The 21,238-nt window shown below is 48.4% G+C and overlaps 1 protein-coding gene and 1 pseudogene across 3 annotated transcripts in view; both read left to right on the top strand.

The window, feature by feature from the left end:
* Positions 1 to 21,238, top strand: part of LOC149335587 (calcium-activated chloride channel regulator 3A-1-like) — a 58,752-nt gene that overhangs the window by 14,953 nt on the left and 22,561 nt on the right. For 2 of the 3 annotated variants that reach the window (XM_089552183.1, XM_089552182.1), the window contains exons 8-12: positions 3,136 to 3,435; positions 5,497 to 5,715; positions 10,200 to 10,482; positions 11,171 to 11,344; positions 12,312 to 12,611. In XM_089552183.1, the coding sequence (XP_089408309.1) occupies positions 3,136 to 3,435; positions 5,497 to 5,715; positions 10,200 to 10,482; positions 11,171 to 11,344; positions 12,312 to 12,611 (1,276 nt within the window). Of the gene's footprint in view, positions 1 to 3,135; positions 3,436 to 5,496; positions 5,716 to 10,199; positions 10,483 to 11,170; positions 11,345 to 12,311; positions 12,612 to 15,982; positions 16,624 to 21,238 lie in introns of those variants that run through there. The other variant, XM_089552181.1, reaches the window with a different exon arrangement.
* LOC149335588 (uncharacterized) lies at positions 16,772 to 18,878 on the top strand (annotated as a pseudogene).

A 21,238-nucleotide genomic window follows, 5' to 3' on the forward strand; every position in this document is an offset into this window, starting at 1 on the left:
AAGGGCTAAAAGCTGCTAGGAACTGCACGACTAGGCCCAAGAAACTCTAATTGGTAGTAAACAACGAAGCGTTCATAGTCTGAATGAAGGCAAATATGGGACGTTCATATGGGACATTCACAAGAAAGAAGGCGGGACAGCCGCAAACTATCCACTGGGGTTTATTCAGGAAAACAGACATTTATCTATATATGCTTGCCAGAACAGGCATAAAGGATACCAAAAGCAGATAGGTGTAGTAAAAAAAAAGCTAAAAAAAGCCTAAACCAGTTTTTAAGGACTGGTTTAGGCTTCATTGCAATGCGACATGAGCGCAAGATCCTGCCAGTGATGTCTGATGCTGCTCTAGAACTAAAAAAGTAAATGTGCTCACGCACGAAACTTCGCATGTACCTATTTGCTTGTAGTATTTTTGGTTGCAGAGGCCCAATAATACCGCCGAAATGTTGTCATCTTGATTTTTTTTTTCCTTCTCGCTCATCATCGTCAATAGCCTGACTACGGCCACTGCACGGACAAGGCCTCTTCCCTGTCTCTCCAACTAATTTTGCCCTTTGTCAGCTGTGGCCACCTTGCCCCCATAAACTTAATCTCATCCGCCCACCTAACTTTGTGCCGCTCTCTGCTAGGCTTGCCTTCTCTTGGAACAAAGTCCGTTACTCTTAAGGATCATCGGTTATCTTGCCTACGCATTACACGCCCTGCCCGAGCAAATTTCTTCCTCTAGATTTTCACTATGATGTCATTAACCCGCGTTTGTTGTCTCACTCACTGCACCCGCTTTAGGTCTGTTAACGTGACACCTTTCATTTTTCTTTCCATAGCTCACAGCATTGTCTCTAACTTTACCTGAACCTTTTTCGTTAGCCTCCACGTTTCTGCCCCGTATGCAGCAGCTGCATAGTTTTCTCTTGCGGAATATAGGTAAACTATCATTCGTGATCTGAGAGAACGTGCCGTATGCGCTCCACCCCATTCTTATTCGTGCTGGGTTGAATTTCGATGGAGGCGAAATTCTAGAGGCCCGTGTAGTGTGCGATGTCAGTGGACGTTAAAGAAGCCCAGGTGATCTGATGTTCCGGAGCCCTTCACTACGGTGTCTCTCATATCCTGAATCGCTTTGGGACGTTAAACCACAATAAACCAGAGGTTCAATATCGCCAAGCCGCATGTGGGCTTAGAATGATGCCGTATAGCAGAGTGCACCGGACCAAGTATACGACCATCCGAGGTTCTTTAACGTGCACTGACGTCGCAGAGCAGGAGGGAGCCTTTAGTATTCCGCTTTCATAGAAATGAAGCAGTCGAGGCCAGAGTTTGATCCCACGAGCTTGGGTTCGGCAGCCAAACGCCGAAGCTGCCAAGCCACAGCGACGGTTCATTTCTGTTGGTGTGTTCGCCCTCTCTTAAATGGTGACAGTCCCTCCAAGCGAACAATGTTCTATGTCAAAAGTGCATAGCTCTCATCTTTTCGACGAACTGTGCGCCCTGAGCCCACCAGGGGTTGCGGCCGTCCGATGGAACTAAAAGTGCAATGATTGAGTAACGCTGTCTGCCCCGTGGGTAAAGGAAACCTAACCCGCCGCACTTGCGTAAACCTTTTACTCCCTATAAGATTATAACTCAAACTACATATCCGAGTAGACAACTGCAAACGGGGTCATATCCAAACCTAATCACACTAAGTAAAATTCACCCCACACTTTACGCATACAATTGTCCGTGGTGCCATGTAAAACCTACACTGTATCACATACCACGGGGATGTCAAAAACTCGACATCGTTCCAGTTATACCAAACCCAAGTGCGGAGCAATAGGAGGGTCTGCTCTCCAGCGACTGCCGCGATGACCAGATCGGTCTGATACGGCGAGCTCAGCTGACGGCAGCATCCAGCGGTGCCCTGGAATAGGGGCAACCGACCGCTGCGGAGATGGACTCATCTGACCGCATAAAAGCACCTGCGCTAGAGCTAAATAAAGTTAACCTATCCTATCCTATATGGGACGGCAAGCTGATGAAAACAGAACGGCATGACGCATGGTGATGACATGATTTGACGGCTGCGTGCCTAGAGCGAGTGCTGCGGCCCGCTTGTTAGTGGCTATGTATTGGCAACAAAAAATAAAAATTGAAGCAACAGATGTTGCTAGCCACTGCACCTGCCATCGAAACCTGAAGCACCTGAGCTGTGGCTAGCGGGAATAAAAGGATAGGGAGAGGGAAAGGAAGGGGGAGCGATAGAACAAAAGGATAGGGGTAGGGCTGCAGTATACACTATGTTGCCTCAAAAAACAAATACAGGATATCTGCCCGCTTCGCCTTCTTCTATTCCGTCACAATATACTTCGCATCAATACCAAAAAAAAAAAAAATTGGCAGTGGCTTAGCTCTGCTATGCCAGGATATACGTAGCGTGATTTGAGGGCGAGGTCTCCACATCTCGGCGGACACCTGAACCAGAGATAAGACGCATAACTGCCCTCTCGGAACAGTGGACACCTCAACCGTGCTTTAAGATCAGTGGCGGTAGTGACAGGTGTGCGCTGAAAGCGTTGTCATTGACAAGGTTGTGCCAGAAACACGGCGCTGAAGCCATATAAGCTGTCGGCGTTAGTTGTGTTGATTGGCGTTGACAACGTTTTCCACTCCGATCATTTTAAGGAAAGGAAGTGCTCATAATGGCTCCCTGGGTAAGTGGACGCCTGAATCGTGCTTATAGGTACGTGGGGGTAATGAGAGAGAGATGTGGGCTGCAGGCATTTACAAGGTTGTGCCAGAAACTGCAAGGTTGTGCCAGAAACGCGGCGCTGAAGCCATAGGTCATCGGCGTTCGTTGTGTTCATTGGCGTTGGCGTCAGTCACTCCGATCATTTTAAGGAAAGGAAGGCGAGCGCGCTTGGCGAGGCACGCCAGCTGTACGTAGTGACGTCAGTTGCTCCTCGAGCATGCGCAGTATGGTCGTGCAAGAGAGCACGCGAAACGGCGAGACTGGGGGCAATGTTGCTCACGCTACAAAACAGCGAATTTTTATATATAGTGCCAGCTTTTGGTTTAAGCTGGTACGGAGCAGTGGCGACATCCAGGCTGTTTTGATTTAGTATTCATGCATCAATAAATATTAATTATTTCCAGATCCTGACAACCAGCAAGGAAACTCCGGAAGGCGCGTTCATCGTCCTCATGACCGACGGAGAAGAGAACGAAGACCCGACCATCGCCGACATGCTGCCAGACGTCGTCGCGTCGAAGGTGGTCGTCAGCACCCTGGCGCTGGGAGCCACGGCTGACGCCAAGCTCGAGGCACTGGCCACCAAGACACGGGGGAAGGCGTTCGCCTTCCGCGACCTCCAGGGGAACTTGGCGCTCGAACTCGAGAGCGCCTTCGTTTCTTCGACCACGAGCCAGAGCGACAGCACTGCGCGGACCCACACGGTACGCTTGATGAGTTGGCCCGTACAATTCGATCATGGTCTGAGCCATCGGGGACTTGTATAGCTGCTAGCAATGCAAACAGCAACATTTAGCTCATGCACGCAAAAACAGCACCAAAGGGATCATGTACGTAATACACTTAAAAAACATGGCGGCTGCTAGTACGTGCTACTCCTGCAGTATAGAGAGACTTTAATAAATACAGGAGAGGTCTGCCTGGTTGTTAGCCTAGCATGCTACTCGAGACCTGTAGTAGGGTAACCTGTTATGCAATAGGGAACTGCCTCTTCGTCGCACTTCTTTTAGCAGAGCCTGTGTGCTTTTCATGGCTGCTGTTCCCTCTTATACAAAAAGGGCTTAGACGTGTACTGCGGAGGCGGGCTTCCGCTGAAGCCAATACATTACAGCGCTATAGCTCTGTAAGGGACGCTGTCGTCGTAATATATTGGCTTCAGTGGAAGCCCGCCACCGCAGTATATGTCTAAGCCCTTTTGGTTTGGTTTATGCGGTTTAAAGTCTCAAAGCGACTCAGGCTATGAGAGACGTCGTAGTGAAGGGCTCCGGAAATTTCGACCACCTGGGGTTCTTTAAAGGGGCCCAGAAACACAATCTTAGTTAACTGTTTTGCCTGTTGATTGCATACAGTGAGTTATAATGGTGCTATTAGCGTCGGTAATACCGCGTGTATTCCGTTTTTTTAATATTTTAATGTCCTCCCAAAAACAGCTTCATGGCTCTGATGGTGTCGCCACACAGTGGCGGGTTTTTAGCAGCGGATATGACATCACCTGGCGCGAGCTTGATGATCGGACAAACAGTAAATATTCTGCAAATTGTGTGAATAAATAGAGACATTTTGTCACCTGTCTGCGTTTTATATTAGATCAGCAAAAACAACTTGTTTGTCTTAGATAAAAGCCCTGCAAAGCAAGTAAAATAAAAATACACCACCAGGGGCGCTCTGGCATGGAAACAACGCTGCCAGTTTCAGCAAGAACGAGTTACAGAGAGCAGGCAACCATGGAGTACAAACTTCCGCGACGTGCTCTGGCTGGCTGTTTTGATTGGTTGCGCCAGGTGCGGTCATTGGGAGAGCGAAATAGGAGTGGGAAGCCCCGCCAAAATCGAGTTGAGGGCAGCGTTTTGTTTGCTTGTATTTTGAAATTTCTTCACTGAATAACTCCCGTTCCTGTGCATCGATTCCTGTAATTCTTTTTAAGTCAGCATCTGTGTGACATAAATAACCCACCTGAAGTATAGCCGGTATTCCCCCAGGCAGTGTTTCGCAGCCCCTTTAAGCACAGCACACGGGCGCCTCTTGCGTTTCGCCTCCATCGAAACGCGGCCGCCACGGTCGGGTTCGAACCCGGGTACTCCGGCCCTGTAGACGAGCGCCTTACCACTGAGCCACCACGGCGGGTGCGTTTTTCTTAATCGGTTTTCTTTTCTTCTTCTTATCGGTTTTCTTCACTTTTCTCTTGGGCGTTGGCCCCTTTTATTTTATTCTCAATTGGTTCGCCTGCGATAACCTCTGGTTTGGTGTGGGCTTCCGCTCACACTTTTTTTTTTGTACCGCTTGAGAGTTTTGCGCCCCGCCGCGGTGGCTCAGTGCTTACGGCGCTCGGCTGCTGACCCGAAAGACGCGGGTTCGATCCCGGCCGCGGCGGCCGAATTTCGATGGAGGCGAAATTTTAGAGGCCCGTGTACTGTGCGACGTCAGTTCGCGTTAAAGCACCCCAGGTGGTCTAAATTTCCGGAGCCCTCCACTACGCCGTCCCTCATAGCCTTAGTTGCTTTGGGACGTTAAACCCTAATAAACCAAACCAAACCTGAGAGTTTTGTAATAAATGGTAAACCCCCATAGACCAAATCTTACCTCGCTGTTAGAAATGAATATGACTGACGACTACGGAATGCGCGCGCAAAATAAAGGCCAACAGTCGCTGCACTTAAAATTCCTTCTTTACTTTTTTGCCCATATATTCGTTAGCTCTGCTTCCACTGTCGAGGCTGGCTGCATTCCTTTTGCTCTTTCTTCGCCACGTTCTCGTCCCACAACAGTTGATGGAGGCCGAGGAAGAGTTCGAGGGCGTGCTGGAGACGAAGTTTCAAGTGGACGCCGACGTCGGCAACTCGACGGTGGCGCACGTGAAGCGAAACGGCCACGGCAACGTGCGAATCCAAGCCAGACTCGTCGACCCCAGCGGGCGGCCATGCCAGGTTTGCCGGGAAAGTGTGAACGGGAACGACATAGCCATCGCCATCCCGAGTCCCGCAATGGTAAGTCATCGCTTAATTTTAAGGCGGAAGCCTTTAATGCCTCATCGTTGTAAGCAGGAGTTGTCGACAGAAATGTCACGCTTTTCAATTGGTCGAAACGGTCGTGACGTCACAGTGCGCAAATTTCCAACGGGGCCAATTGTACTTTGGCTTGTAACCGTGCAACCAAATAAAGGGATCGTATAGTGATACTCTAAGTGAGAATGAGTTTGGTTAATTGCTTAATCCCCCAATTAGCCTAATTAACATTTCTAGTCAGGCGAGATAATTAAATAAAACCGAGTAGGAAATTGGTCGAGTTCGGAAATCGAACCCCGGTCTCAGGAGTGCGAGACGAGCATGCTAACCACTCCGCCATGCCAGCTCGATAGTTTGGAATGAACAAAGGCGCGTCTATAAGTGAATACGGTGTCTTCGTGCGCTCCCATATTCCTCCCTTCCCGTTACGGCGAAGTTCAGGTGTCCACCGAGGTATGCGAGACAACATTTCCTTTCCTCAAAAAACAATTTACCGACGAGCAAGGCGTAGAACCGAACAGGCGATGGCATTCTGTGGACTCCTTGGCAGCGTTGCAAGACGCTGTCGGGACATCAGTGACGCAAGCAGCAACAGCGCGCTTAAAGGTGCACTGAAGAGGAATCTGAACTTGTCTTTTTGCCGCGGGAACTCGATCTACACGTTCCTAGCATTCTTAGAAACTGGGACTTATTGCCCTGTGTGGCCAATTTCCCTAATTAAATCGAATGAACGTCCGGCTCCCGCCCTTTTTTTTAAATTCTGCCTCGTACGGTGGGCGGAGTCGACCAACGCGTGGAGTGCCTTTCACCCAGTCCCGTGGCGGCTTGCCGCTCTGCCATCGGCGGAGTAATACGTAGTAGTCCGTAGTAGCAAATAGTCCGCGCGTATTTTTATTTCTGCGGGCTTATTTTGCGGCTATATTATCTGCGAATGAAACTATTTATTCATGGAAACCTAAAAAACAAAATAAAGCGAAAGCAAAGCCTCCACGGAGCTGGCTGAAAGGAACTTCACGCGTTGGTCGACTCCGCCCATCGTACGAGGCAGAATTCAAAAAAAAAAGCGGGAGCCGGACGTTAATTCGATTTAATTAGGGAAATCGGCCATACAGGGCAATAAGTTGCAGTTTCTAAGAATGCTAAGAACGTGTAGATCGAGTTCCCGCGGCAAAAAGACAAGTTCAGAATCCTCTTCAGTGCACCTTTAAGGCTTTCGCCTCACCGCACTTTAGGTCAACAAAGTGCCCCCCTGAATTTTTTGCAATCTGTATCTGGCTATAGCTACTTTTACAGCTGAATAAGTGATAAATCCTTTCATATCTGTTAGCCGAAGATAGCTGGCACCGCATTGTGACATGTGATGTGACTGACTGGTTTTATAAATGTGACTTGATGACAAATAAATCAGTTGATAGTAGCGTTCTTTTGTGTCTTGTCCTCCCCTTTGGTTGTCGGTTTTTTTGCGCTGTCTTTCTACCAAGTACTCTGTACTCTCCTCACCTCCTCCGACATTTGGTAGAAGACGCCCTCAATTAGTCCAAGGTGCCCGCCACTGCTGCGTGCACTTTAATTAAACACGAACACACCTATATTGGAGTAAAAGGTAATAAGCTGTCCTCTGGTGCATTTCCTTTTATAAAAAGCAGTGGCAGCTTGCTCCCTTTTTACTCCTTTCTTAGAGCGTACATATGCGAATGGATGGATGAATGCTATGAGCATTCTCTATAAAATGGAACTGGCGGGCTTTCAGTATCTCTATACTATGATATGCTAACACAATGCTCCGTTCAAAGCATAGAGTTTCTTACTATTACCTAGAGGGAAAGCTGGCAGCCCGTCTATGGGAGTTTGCATAGAGGCCCCTCTTGACCACTTCAGCCACCATGGGCGCTCAAAGAATCATGGGGCGGTGAGCTACCGGCTGCAGAACTTCAACTTTTGGCCAAAAAATAACGCAAAAATAAAGGTGCTCATTAAATACGAATGTCCTAACATTCAATATCCTGTCTGCAATTCGCAACAAACGAGCAGAAAAGCCTTTAAGTGCAAAGTTTGCCCAAAATAAGAGACGACTCGCTCTCCTATTGGCCAAGTATTGAACATTATAAAACCTAAAACTATACTCCGTTTCATACATAGCTTTCAACGCTGCCAAAGGTACGAAAGTAGTCCGCTGCAAAAAACAAGCAAAATGTATCCGTCCGCCTCGCGTCGTGGCTGAGTGGTACGAAGCGCGCGCCTGTGTGTTCATTTTACAAAGGGCCTAGGTTTGACTCCCGGCTCGGGTGGGTTTTTTTATTATTTTTTTATTTTTCTTAAAAGATTCATTAGGTAGAAACTCGAAACTGTCAAACTCTAATACCTACTTTGAAAAACACAGTGCTGTTTACTTGTCTCGAAGGGAAAAGGCAGTGTAGTGTATTGGCGACGGACGTGATTGCGAAGTGCTTTTCTCGGGTACTGAACGACTTTTTAGCATGCGGCACACAATGAACCATTGTGTGGTGATAGAATTCAGTGTGGCGTCGATTATTCGGAGCAGCCTCGGCTAACGGCAACCTTGCATTGATCGGTGTACTGATACACCGCTCTGAGATACCGGCACCGCCAGGCTACGATGTCAGATCGCTCGATGAGTGCAAGACTTCGCTTTCGTTTTTCGAACTTAAAACCAATATCTTTTAGTAACCTCCACAAGGTAGCCTTACTCATGTCCGGCAGATCGGCATCTGCGTTCACGTCATCCAGGATTCTGTCCAAAGTAGGTATTTCGCGTTCGGCAAACATACGATGTAACTTGAGTCGGATGGCGTTGACTGCAAAGCTGTCATATTTAACACTGCGAGAGCTAGATATGGTCACCTTGCTAGGTCGTTTTTGCGGTGATCTTATTCCAGTAGCGAGGCCTTCCTTCTTGAACCTCGTAACTGTCCGAGGGCTCACCCCGGTCATCCCGTCCACAGTTTCGAGAACTTCGCGCACAGCCTTCTCCGGGAAGCGCTTCCTTACGCCAGAGTAAACGTTGACAATAACCTGATTGGAGTCTTTCGAAAATTTCGGAGACTTCAGCTTGGAGAACAGGCGAGCAGGAGATGTTTTTGAAGCCGCAGTGGGCGAAGAAAACAAGCGAGTAGGCGATAGCGGTGCCATTTTCGCATACTCGGAAACCAAAAGACGAAAGCAGACGACATCGCCGGCCGGCCTAGCTGCGAAAACCTGATACAGGAGGAGCCAAAAAAACCCAGAAAACTAATGCACTCTGTTTTGAAGAACATTAAAGAAAAAGCAATCTTTTCGCAAAATAAAACACCATTATCATTATACTGCAATATTAACCAACAATAACTTTAATTTTGAGTTCATTACTCTTGTCACTTTCGACGCACTACATTACGATGCGGACGAGGAGCGCGAACAGGCGCCGTAGCCTTGGCTGCGTTGACAGCTATGTATGAAACGGAGTATAGTGCTCAACAGGCGCGCTTTTAAAAGGAAATATTTTTTCAAAAAAAATTTGGTTGCGTAAATACTTCAAAAGGTTTTTGAATGGCATTTTGGGAAAGTGAAACCTTTTATTGGCGTTGTGTGTCGTTGCGTTTTCACTACTATGGGTTTTACACACTGTATTCGCGCGAAAGTCGTCTGCGCACATATGAACAGCGTTTTCGGAATGAAACATCTCAGTAGTGCCACTCCGTGTTCCCAAAAAACTACGACTGTCTCGCACCAAGTAGCTCACCGCCCCATGATGCTTTGAGCGTCCATGGTGGCTGAAGTGCAGCGCCGCCAGCTTTCCCTCTAGGTAATAGTTAAGAAACTCTATGGTTCAAAGGTTCTGCTTACTCTAAATATCGGGAATAAGCAGACAATCCTTCAGGTTGAGGAAGAAATTGGGGAATGTTACCTCTTCCTTTTTTTGGTTATGAGTTTTTGTTTAAGCGAAGAAAATTGATTGAGGAATTCTTTTCTAGCTACAGAAGCAAGTAGAAGAAAATACAACCACATGTTGCCGGTGTCATTCGAACCCAAGTTCTCCGTACATCTAATACTGTGCCCTACCAACTGGACGAAATCAGTGGCTGTCGGCCGTCACGCCTTTCACTAGTAATTTATTTACAAAAAGGAATTTACGAAAAGGAATTCATCTTAAATGTGGTGAACGCCTTGAGAGTGTTCACCAGCGCCACACCCAGCAATATCGGAAGATGTGGGACGCGCTCTTATACCGCAAGTGAATCGAGGAATTTTAAGCTCTAAATACCAGAGGTAATAAGGGAGTAATTACTCTTTGGTATCCACCCGAGCGCAGCTCCCTTACTACAAGTCTACTCCTCCTTGGGGGATTTTTATAAACATTTGATCAAATATCAGGGGTATTTGTTCACTGTGTGCCACTGAATTCCCGCCATCTAGCGGCATCCCCCTCCACAAGGGCTCACGGCCATTTTTTTTTTCCTGTCCATAAGGTTGGTACGTGGACACTCCATGTGACGAGTTCCACCTCGGACCCAGTGGAGGTCAGCGTTCGGGTCAAGTCCGAACCCCGCAAAAAAGACGACGAGCCGATAAGAGTGTCCTGCGAGATGGGCAACATGCTCGTGGACAAGTTCGACGGAGCGGTCGTCTATGCCAAGGTCACCAAGGGCAACAAGGTGGTTCTGGACGCCGTGGTCTTCGCCACAGTTTACCGCCCAGAGACACCGAACGCTCCACACGCGATAAAAATTCCACTTTATGACGACGGACGTGGTGAGCCCCCCCTTAGTATGCTAATAAACATCCCACTTTCTTCCACACCGTAACACTGACAAGGGCGAAAAAGCTGGACTTGCCTTATCAGGCAAATGCTGTGCTCTGTCCTTGTCCAGCGTCCTTCTTTCACCCTTGTTTATGATGCGCCACGAAATAAAGTCGAATGGATTACCAAACAGCTCAACCTACCCTTTATCAAGATTTGGAGCGGATTATTTTACTAACAAAAGATTACAAAGCGTGATGAACGGAGAATGCGAGATTACCGAATTTTTTCTTGCGGTGCCCTAGGTATCTGATAATTATCTCATAATTAGCGATTCTGAAAAGCCAGAGATATGATGTGGCGATTTTTCACATTACCAACATCAGTCATAATATCTCATTAAATCTTCTGGTCCATCAGTAACACACTGCTACATTTGTAACGTGGGTATTTCCTGTGTTCCTTCCTTTCAGCTCTTTCTTTCCTTTCTTGCTGCTCTCTCTTTTCGAAGACTTCCACTGTCACTTTCATTCCATCCTGCTTTCCTTCCTTCCTTCCTTCCTTCCTTCCTTCCTTCCTTCCTTCCTTCCTTCCTTCCTTCCTTCCTTCCTTCCTTCCTTCCTTCCTTCCTTCCTGCGTGCTTGCTTGCTTGCTTGCTTGCTTGCTTTCATCATGTGCCTCTTTCGAACTTTCTCCCAGACCCCGACGTTCACGCAAACGACGGCACCTACAGCGGCTACTTCACCCAGTTCACCGGCAAGGGCCGTTACGCCGTCACGGCGCACGTCTCTAACCAGAAAACGACTCGCCTGGCCGACCCTTTCAGTGGCTCGGGAAGCTTCTTCACCACGGCATTCCTTGCTGCGACGTCGGGTGAGTCTCCATGTACCGGGATCATACACCTGCTGAGACACTCGGATACCCTCAACTCTTACTGATGAGCTAACTCCAAATCTCGGGCCGCTCCTCAGGAAAAGAAGTACCATCATTCGACCACAATGCAACCCCAATAGTACGCCGACATGCCAACGCTCGAATGCGGAGGCGCATTGGAAATAAGACTCCAAATCTGGTTTAATCTAACATAGCTATTCTCTCACATCCATTCAATCATTATTGTCCGCCTCGACGAAAGGCTGGTTACAATAATAAAAGGGGCGTGCCGTTGCTTGAGCGTCATGCATAAAACTAACAGTGCATTTCGCTAACTGAGGCTAAAAGGCCAAAGGGGAAACTGCCCTGTCGTTTCACTGCAGAATGCGTGCCTTACTTCAGGTAAGTCCTAGGGTTCAGGTGTGCATTATGCTGATCACATGAGGAAGCGGCGAGCACGCTCTTAAATTCTTGTTTTCATGCTCATGCAGCAATTTAATTAAGCCTCTTCGTTATTTCTATGTTTCGAAAACTTTTGTGGGCGTCTGTAAAGTCGAAGAACAGCATATTTCAGTGTGTCACTTTTGTGGCAGCGGTACTATTGCAGCAGCCTTTGAGCACGGTATTAGAAACATTTTACCTAGAGTTTAGCGCAGTCGTATACCTCGACCACGAGCCGGCATTGCGCATGCGCGGACGGTCCGAAGAGTGCTCCATATGCTGGCCTGATGGCCTATCGGAGCCATCGGCGCATGCTCGTTAGTGGCCGGTGGTAATGGAATAGGGTAGCAGCTGGAGTGTACTCCTAAAATTTTTTTTATAATATGTCGTAGAGGGAACTACGGTCCGGCAGTGCGATTTTCTGCACGTTCTAATTCGACACTTCTTGATTGAGCTTTCAAATTGCACTGGTCATCTGAACTCTCGTCCCCGTTCTTACAACCGTTTGCCGACTGACTCACTGCAGAAGCGGCCACTGGAACGAGCTTCGAACCATCGTCCGAGTACACGATAGACGACTTCATCGTGGTCAACACCACCACTGAAACCGGAAACACCACCGGCACAGCCCCGGAGACAGTGGACGATTTCCAGAGGGTGGCGTCCGGAGGTTCTTTCCAGGTCACGGAAGATATCCAGGAAGGGCACGTGCCTCCAGGAGACATCCGGGACCTCGCCGTGGAAGACGTGCGGCCGGGAAAGAACAACACTCTCCTGGTGCAGCTAACTTGGACGTGGCCAGGAGCTCATCTGACGTATGGAAACGGTGAGCACTGCAAAAAGAAAAAAAAAACACATGTATAGTGGAGCTTGCAAGCACTTACTAGGCTTATTAGCTGCGGTATTCCTAGACGAACTGGGAAAGTTGGCAACGAATCATGGGACAGTCTCATCGAAGTCGTGACCACAGCAGATGGGAGAGGAAGGCGAGCATTTATAAAGATTTTTTTTATTGTCATAGTACTGTTCGCGCTACGTTGCAGTGGCATTCCCAAGCGTACTGCATGATGTTGAAGATTGAAATCCACCGCAAAACAGCTTCTCTAAAAACCACTGTATTCTTTTAGAATAAACTAGTGGTGTATTTTACTTAGGCTAACAGACAAACACCGCTTTAGCCACAGTACTACTTTCCAGTATATCCACAGTGCTTCTATCCAGTAGTACTGTGGAGGACTTTAGGAACATTTACACAAGTCATTAGTCTTTCGGGATTCGCAGGGAACCGTCTGGTATCCCTCTACGGTCTTTAAATTGAATATCTGAGCGAATTCTAACTTTCAGAGGTAGTTTACCGATGAAGAAGAGGTCCCATTGAGTTAGCTAGCAGTCACACCAAAGAAGCGCATATGTCTGCCGTGGCGGCATTCCAGAAACGCCTTGTAATGTACTAGGTGTTTTCGGCAGCATAACGAAGTTAGATAGCAACTGTCACCGAGAGCTGCGCAGCATTACTACACGGGTTTATTAGAGCTACAAGCTCTACTCCTCCCGTGCTGAGCCTGAAGTTCAACTGGCTCTTCGATCTGACCTCTAACGGGAGGCGCGCCGCATGTGGCTGTGACGTCATGCCATGTGACTCACCGACGTCACAGCTGCGCGCTTGGCTGCCACATCTGCGCTGCGCTGGCTGCTGCTCTGGGGCCTTGCTCTTGCACTTGTGGCACGTGGTGCATCACGTGATTTGCTCTCGCTAATATAGACCAGATTTTTGAGCCTCTCCTGGGCGCGGCCATTTTGCACCGACTGGCGCGCCGCGGTGCGGGCGTTTCGTTGGGGACTGCGGGGCTGCGGCAGTTCCGCGGCCGCGCCTGCATATAGCCGCGCTTCGGGCGCTAAAAAAACATTGTCGAGCATACTTCCGCTGCGTGGCTGTGTTGCAGGAAGTATTTACGTTATCAAAGCGATAACATTGACGCGTTTTAATGACATTTAGTTTGACATTCAAGTTAATTGTGCCGGCGCTTAGAACGCGCTCGTGCTTAATCGAATTCCGTCTTGGTGCTCCACCGCAAAGAAACTTTTTATTCAATATCAAGAATTAGGTGTGCGGCTAGTATGCAGTTCCAATTCCCATGCACTCTTATTCCTTCCTGCCGGCCATAAAGCCCCCCCCCCCCCCCCCCCTTCCACAAACGGCTTTCTTGTCGCCGCGCCAGTTTATCAACAAATTACCGCTGTGAGCTCAACTGAGTCGCAGCGCCAACAGAAAACAAATTTTGTCATGTTTTATGCAACCTGGTGCATAAAAACGTACTTCCGCTTAATTTATAAAAGCTTGAATAGATATGAGCAGCTAATCCAGCTTTCACTAATTCTGAGGTCCGAAGTCGCGTTATTTTATTCAGGAGCTCTCGCCGCGTGTGAGAGCGTTGCGTAGGCGTTTGGCTAAGTGTGGAAAATGTAATGAAATCGCGCATGTTTTCCTATGAATAATGTAGATACCGCACCGCTGCGGTGGCTCAGTGGTTACGGCTCTCTGCTCTGGCCCAAAAGACGCGGGTTCGATCCCGGCCGCGGCGGCCGAATTTCGAAGGAGGCGAAATTCTAGAGGCCCGTGTACTGTGCGATGTCAGTGCACGTTAAAGAACCCCAGGTGGTCGAAATTTCCGGAGCCCTTCACTACGGCGTCCCTCATAGCCTGAGTCGCTTTGGGACGTAAAACCTTAATAAACCAAACCAAGCTAAGGTAGATACCAACAGCAGAAAGATACTATAAATAAACCTTTCCCCAGATACCTCTAACATGCGTGCGGAAAAAGCAGCTGAAATCGGTAGCGGTCGTGCTTACAATCCTCTGCATGAAATGTGTTTAATGGGAACAAGAGCAAGCTCAGCGCAAGGGTGCCGAACACGTACATGGTGATCGAAAACACGCGCTCCGTCGGGACAACCTTCAGTCTGCAGCTCGCCTATCCAGTTACTACTCCACTGAGTCAAATCAATAGATCTACATTCTGATGCATAAAATTATCATAGATGATATCGCACGTAAAAGGCGACGACAAACGACACGACAGCGCAGAAATCTGCTTAGAAGTGCCGGTTTCCAGTCCGTACACTACTTGGTCGACTACACTCGGATGTCACGTTAACGAGTAACTGCGCACAAGATAACCGCAGCACTGTCTGGAAGAGGGCAAATGTGAGTAGTGACGAACAGCACACACCCTCATACGTTAGCTGATGGAGCACAAAACGGCAGAAGCGAAAACGTAAACATGCGTTCTATGCGCGGCGCCGGCGCGACCCGCAGTCCCTCGGGCCGCGCGCGCCGACAGATGGCGACTGGCGTCGAGAGTAGGCGCGCGTCCGCAGCCTGCGTGCGAGGGTAAAAAAATCTGGTCTATAATTGGAGTGCTTGCTTACTCAGCTTTCGCTCCGTATATGGCTTAGCTGAGTTGAGCCACAGCAACTTTTGTATTTCTAGCGCTTTTGTTCGCATGCGTTCTTTTACTTTAACCAAGGCAATTACACGAAGCCTATGAGCAGTAAAAAGCGCAACGAACAAGATGAGAAAAAAAAGTGCCCGGGAATTTTCAATTTATTTACAAAGTAAATAAATTGAATTGAATTTAACCCTTAGGACATGAGAGATATGGCGTGGGTATCCGCTAGTACAGTGGAGCGAATTATAACTTCGGATCTATTCGCACTCCACAAGAACAGACGTATCATTGGCAAAAGTACCAACGTAAACGAGCCTCGGCATTGACGATCATTTCACCCTTCTGAGAATGAGTTCTTTCAACGTGCGACATTTCTACACATGATCTGGCTTACTTTACGAAGGCGAGAAAACACATCTTTCGGTGTTCGGCACGCTATCAAGCACAGCATCGTTCACTGACATAAGTATGTAACTGATATGAGGTTAATTGTTTGGGAAAAGTTAGCCCACATTTTGACCCATCATGACTGCTTGATGTCAGAGGGACAGGCAGAACCGCTTGGCATCCTGACCAAGAATGACCCCGTTTAATGTTCCGTTGTGTATATCTTCAGGTAGAACGGTCACGTGACTTCTGTGAAAACTTGGACACTAAAGGATGTCAGCGCACATAAGTGGCACACTTTAGGTTGACGTCACACTGGATGGAGTCCTGTTTCCCCTTCAACGGCTTTACTTTTTCGCAGCTTCTTCCGTGGATATTCGAGTCGGAAAACACTACGCTGACCTAAACGACGACTTCGAAAACCAGGCTCAGATCACGGAAGCCGACGTCGTCGAAGGAAACCTGGACCCACTGCCATCTGGTGGCCGGCACGTCATCACTTTGTCACTTCCCCGCACCTTCTCCTCACTTCGGCAAGATGGCGCCTGGAGCTGGAACGCTCACCTGGCAGCCCGAGTAGCTAACAGTGATGGGCTGAAGTCAAATACTTCGAACGTTGTTCCAGTGTTTTACTCCCCTCGGCCTGTTACCACAACAGTGGCTACCACCACGAAAGCCACAACGACAAGGGCCCCGACAACAGAGTTCACGACAACCGAAGTTATCACGACGACGCAAATAATTGATGTAGAGAACGAAAGTAGTCAGAAGTCGCCTTTCGTCACGTCCCCCTTGTTCTGGGTTGCGCTTTCCTGCATCGCAGCGGCGATCGTGATTATCGTCACGGTCGCGGTGATGCTGAACCGGAAGAAGCGCAGGATGGTGCTATAAGAGAGAACTACCACCGCCGCTTCCTGGAATCTGTGAAGCCGCGGTTCTCTCCGCATTCGCTATTGAAATAAAGACTTTTGTTATGTGTATACGGAACAACAGCATAGCAACTACGTACCAGTGTGTTTATATATATTTACAACCATTCCCTCCTAACTCTTTCCCTTTGTGAACTCTCGTTAAATATTTTTAGGTCCAAAAGCTATGAGGTTTAAAATTTCATGCATTACGTGTCAGTGGACTTTCTATAGAGAATCTTAGACCCATATCACTCACTTCGTGCTTATAGGCAAGTTGATGGAACACGAAATCCTTAACCGCCTTCAAGAGTTTGTGGAAGACAGCGACTTACTTCCCCTCACCATGATCTGCTTCAGAGCGCGTCTATCTACGCAGGATGTCATGCTTCAATTGAAGTCCGACATCATAGACCTCGTGCAAGGGACGGGCGCGAAGGCCGTGCTCGGGCTAGACCTGAACAAGGCTTTCGATAACGTCTCGCACGAGGCTATCCTCACGAACCTATCTAACATTAATCCCGGGGTGCGGGTATTCACATATATCCGCTCCTTCCTCTCAGAGAGGACCGCGGAGCTCGCAGTGGGTGAGATCAGGTCTGACCCCATCCCCCTCGGAGGCAGAGGAACACCTCAAGGTTCAGTCCTCTCGCCTTTTCTGTTCAATCTGTCCCTCATCAAACTTCCTTCAAAACTCGCCACCATACCCGGGTTGCATCATACTTTATACGCGGACGACATCACTCTGTGGGTAACAACAGGGAGTCACGGCCAAGTGGAGAGTACATTGCAGCACGCGGTAGACATGGTCGAAACATACGCCCAAGCGGCGGGCCTCTCGTGCTCGCATCAAAAATCTGAACTCTTCGTACTCAGAAACAAGCCCAGAGGCATACACCTCAAAAACTACGTTCCCCCTCCTCCGTTAAACGTATGCGTAGGAGGTTTGACAGTGAATGAGGTATCCACCATACGCATCCTAGGGCTATACATGCATGCAAACAAACCGCAAGAACACCCAAACTATTGACAAACTCAAATCTACTGTCAGTATGACAACGAGACTCATCAGACGAATAGCCAACCGCAGGCGGGGCGTCAAGGAAAAGGACCTCTGTCGTCTGGTTCAGGCCTTCGTTCTCAACAGAGTTGTATACTCAGTCCCCTACCTCCGCCTCTATGCAGCGGAGAAACATAAAATCGATAGTATCATCAGACAAGCGTACAAGACCGCCCTCGGTCTACCGCGTTACACGTCAACAGAGAGGCTCTTGGGGCTCGGCATACACAATACGCTAGATCAACTCTGCGAGGCGCGCCTCACGACACAAGCTGAGAGACTCACTCGTACTAGTGCGGGCATAGTCATTCTCTCCCGACTAGGAATGTGCGACGCACTTCCGAGCGGAGACGCGAAAACTCAGCTACCGAAACATATCAGGAAGAACCTGCTCATAAAACCCCTCCCCAAGAACATGCATCCCGTGCACCACGAGGGACGTCGTCGGGCCAGAGCTCGCGCTCTGCATGGAAAGTACAAACAGCACTCGGGAGCGGTGTACGTGGATGCTGCGGAGTACCAACACGACAAGGCCTACGCGTTGGTGGCGGTGGATGGGCCCGACGGACTGCTCGCTGCCGCGACTATCAAAACATGCTCCTCTGAGATCGCGGAAGAGGCGGCAATAGCTTTAGCTATAACTAATACCACCGCTGATATTATTTGCAGCGACTCGAAATTCGCCGTTCGCAATTTCGTGAGGGGCCGAATAGCACCCACCACCCTCAGCATTCCTGGAAAAGCAGCCCAACCTCCCAGAGAGGTCGAACTAATTTGGGTGCCGTCCCACTCGGACAATCCAGGGAACGAGGCAGCTCACAATAAAGCCCAAGGTTTCGTCAACCGGGCAGGGAGCTCGCCTTTACATCCGGGATTTACGAGAGACGGCATGACCTCTTTTCATGACGTTACCCACCCATTTCACCTTGAACAGGCGAGTTTATCCCCCTCCGGCTAAAACACTGTCCAAAGCACAAGAAACCACGTGGAGGCGGCTTCAGACGCGCTCCCTGACGAATCCCGCGCTACTGTCGCTCATGTACCCCTCTCAATACGAACCCCAATGTTTCCGCTGTGGCGAACGCGCCACTTACGACCACATCTTATGGGACTGTAGGGAAGAGCCGCCTCCGGCGGAGCTAGTACAAATCCCTTCTCTCGAGCGGTGGGAGGCTGTGCTGGCCAGCTCAGACCCGAAGACGCAAGTCCGGGCCGTCGAGTGGGCCAACAAGGTCGCCAATAGTCACGGATTAGCGGCCCCCTAACACGGCCCTCCGATCACCAAGTTCCTCTTGCCAATAGTCACGGATTAGCGGCCCCCTAACACGGCCCTCCGATCACCAAGTTCCTCTTGACGAAATAAATGTTTTCCAATCCAATCAATATGAAGGTTTTTAGGCAAAATCTGTAAATTTGCAAAGATATGCCTGTGTTAAAAATGATAAAGTTGAAAGAAACTTTGGGATCTACCAAGGCTCCTCTTCTCGTCTTTTCTTATTTCTGAAAATATCAAAGTGCTATCTCCCACAATCCTTTTGCTACAAAACATTGGGTGTAACCGTCTATAGCTACAAGTCATTGCGTGCAACAGTCTGGTGAACCCTTAGCAGCGCAACTGAACTGGATTGGATTGGAACGGCATTTATTGAACTCAGTGGTGAAGTAGTATGGTTGTCCCCCCCCCCCCCCCCCCGCCCCCCACTGGATCCAATTCAGATTAAAAATTTTGGAATGTTTCTGAAGGTTTCGGCTTTAAGTTCGTCTCTATGCCCGCCGCGATCTCGAAACGGTGTTGGTGTGAGTTTCCTGAGTTTCCTGTGAGCATTTCATGCTTAAAACCCTGATGCTGACCGAGCATCATTGCAGACTAGGCTCGCACTTTTTAATCATTCATCACCATCAGCCCGACTACGCCCACTGCAAAGCAAAGGCCTCTCCCAGGTATTTCCAAATAACCCTGTACTTTGCCAATTGCGGCCACCGTGTCCCCGCAAACTTCTTAATCTCATCCGTCCACCTAACTTTCTGCCCCCCCCCCCCCCCCCCCCCCATGCTACGGTTGCCTTCTCTACGAATCCACTCCGTTACCCTTAAGGACCAGCGGTTATCTTGCCTTCTCATTAGATGCCCTGCCCAAGCCCATTTCTTCCTCTTGATTTCGGCTATGATGCCATTAACCCGCTTTTGTTCCTCACCCGCTCTACGGTTTGTTTCTTTAAATATAAAGCATTTCGTACGCTTGATTGCTTCATTAGAAACTGAGAAAATGTTGAATGCACTATTTATTTATTCGTACACAACATACACAACACCAGCATTAGAAATTCGAAGAAACCATTTCTATGTCGAGCAAGAAATTACAGAAAGAGAGAGAGAGAGAAAACGGGAAAAGGAAAGGCGGTGAGGTTAACAGACACATCTATTACCGGCTACACTGCACGCGTCCGAAGTAGAGATGTCAAGGCCTGAAAACAAACTAATTTTGGAAAAAAGAAACATTCGTTTTTTTGTTTTTTTTTTTTCAGACGAGAAAAATTGGAAAGAAACATCGAAAATTTCACAATGCAATTTCAAGGTTTTATGATTGCTTGCTCTCAATTTAGGTTTTTGTTTTTGCTTTGAAAAACGTTACAGTGTGCATCAATGAACGATGGAGAGCAGTGGTCATAGCCAGTGCCAGGTAGTGCTTTTAAAACGTTCGTGCTACGAGTACGCGGGTTGAAGGCCAGGTCACATATAAGATCCAGGCTTGACTTAAAAACACACTAATACTTGAACTCATGGCTGAAGCAGAACAAAATGGCTGCAAATTCTACAGCGCGACACACACGGCATAAATAACATTGGCTGCTGTGCACGTAAGCGGTTTTAGCCAAATACAAGCCTAGCTTCTCGATTTCCGACGTAGCAGAGTACAGGACATCCGCAGGAATTTGATCCAGGACAGGGGTCTGGGACTCAGCGAAGCACGTAACCCCATCTACCTGGTGGCAAGGCCTTTGCACCAACCAGCCGCCAACTCCTCTGGCTTGCCGACTGCTGCAGATACCACCATCATCCGCCAGCTGCGAACGAAACTAGTCACGTTTCGGAAACGTGCGAACAAGGATTCGCAATAGGCTTTCAGGGGAACGCGTTCGAAAGCTCGTGTTATGTGTAGTAGAACCTAGCTGTGGACACATCAATCCATGCTGCTGCGCGTAGTGCCGCATCCAGCGACAGTGACTGTGAGTCCGATATGGAGTGACTTATAGATCAGTTTTCATGTTTCCTTTCTCGGTGGAATAGAACAAGAAGTTCGTTCCACAAATATAATATTTATATCTCCATATTCACCTGAAGTGCAAATAATTATCTTCTCGGTTCAATAGAACAAGAAGTTCGTTTCACAATATGACATATATAACTGCATATTCGACTGAACTTCGGAGCATTATTATTGATCGTTGTGTTGTTGTAAATAAATCTGTTTTTGACACGTTTTGCAAAATTTCAAATTTTTCATGAAAAAACACCCCTGGAAAGAACGGTTTTTAGTCCGAAGGCGAAACAAAGGAAGAATATAAGGTGAGGCTGCACAGAGTACAGACGGAGCACACACTAGGGAGATTGCGCGTGAGGCTTAAGGCCGCTCCCTACGACCTCGAAA

The sequence above is a fragment of the Amblyomma mixtum genome, chromosome 7 (genome assembly GCF_055824585.1).
Source record: "Amblyomma mixtum isolate Tamu chromosome 7, ASM5582458v1, whole genome shotgun sequence".
NCBI lineage: Eukaryota > Metazoa > Arthropoda > Arachnida > Ixodida > Ixodidae > Amblyomma > Amblyomma mixtum.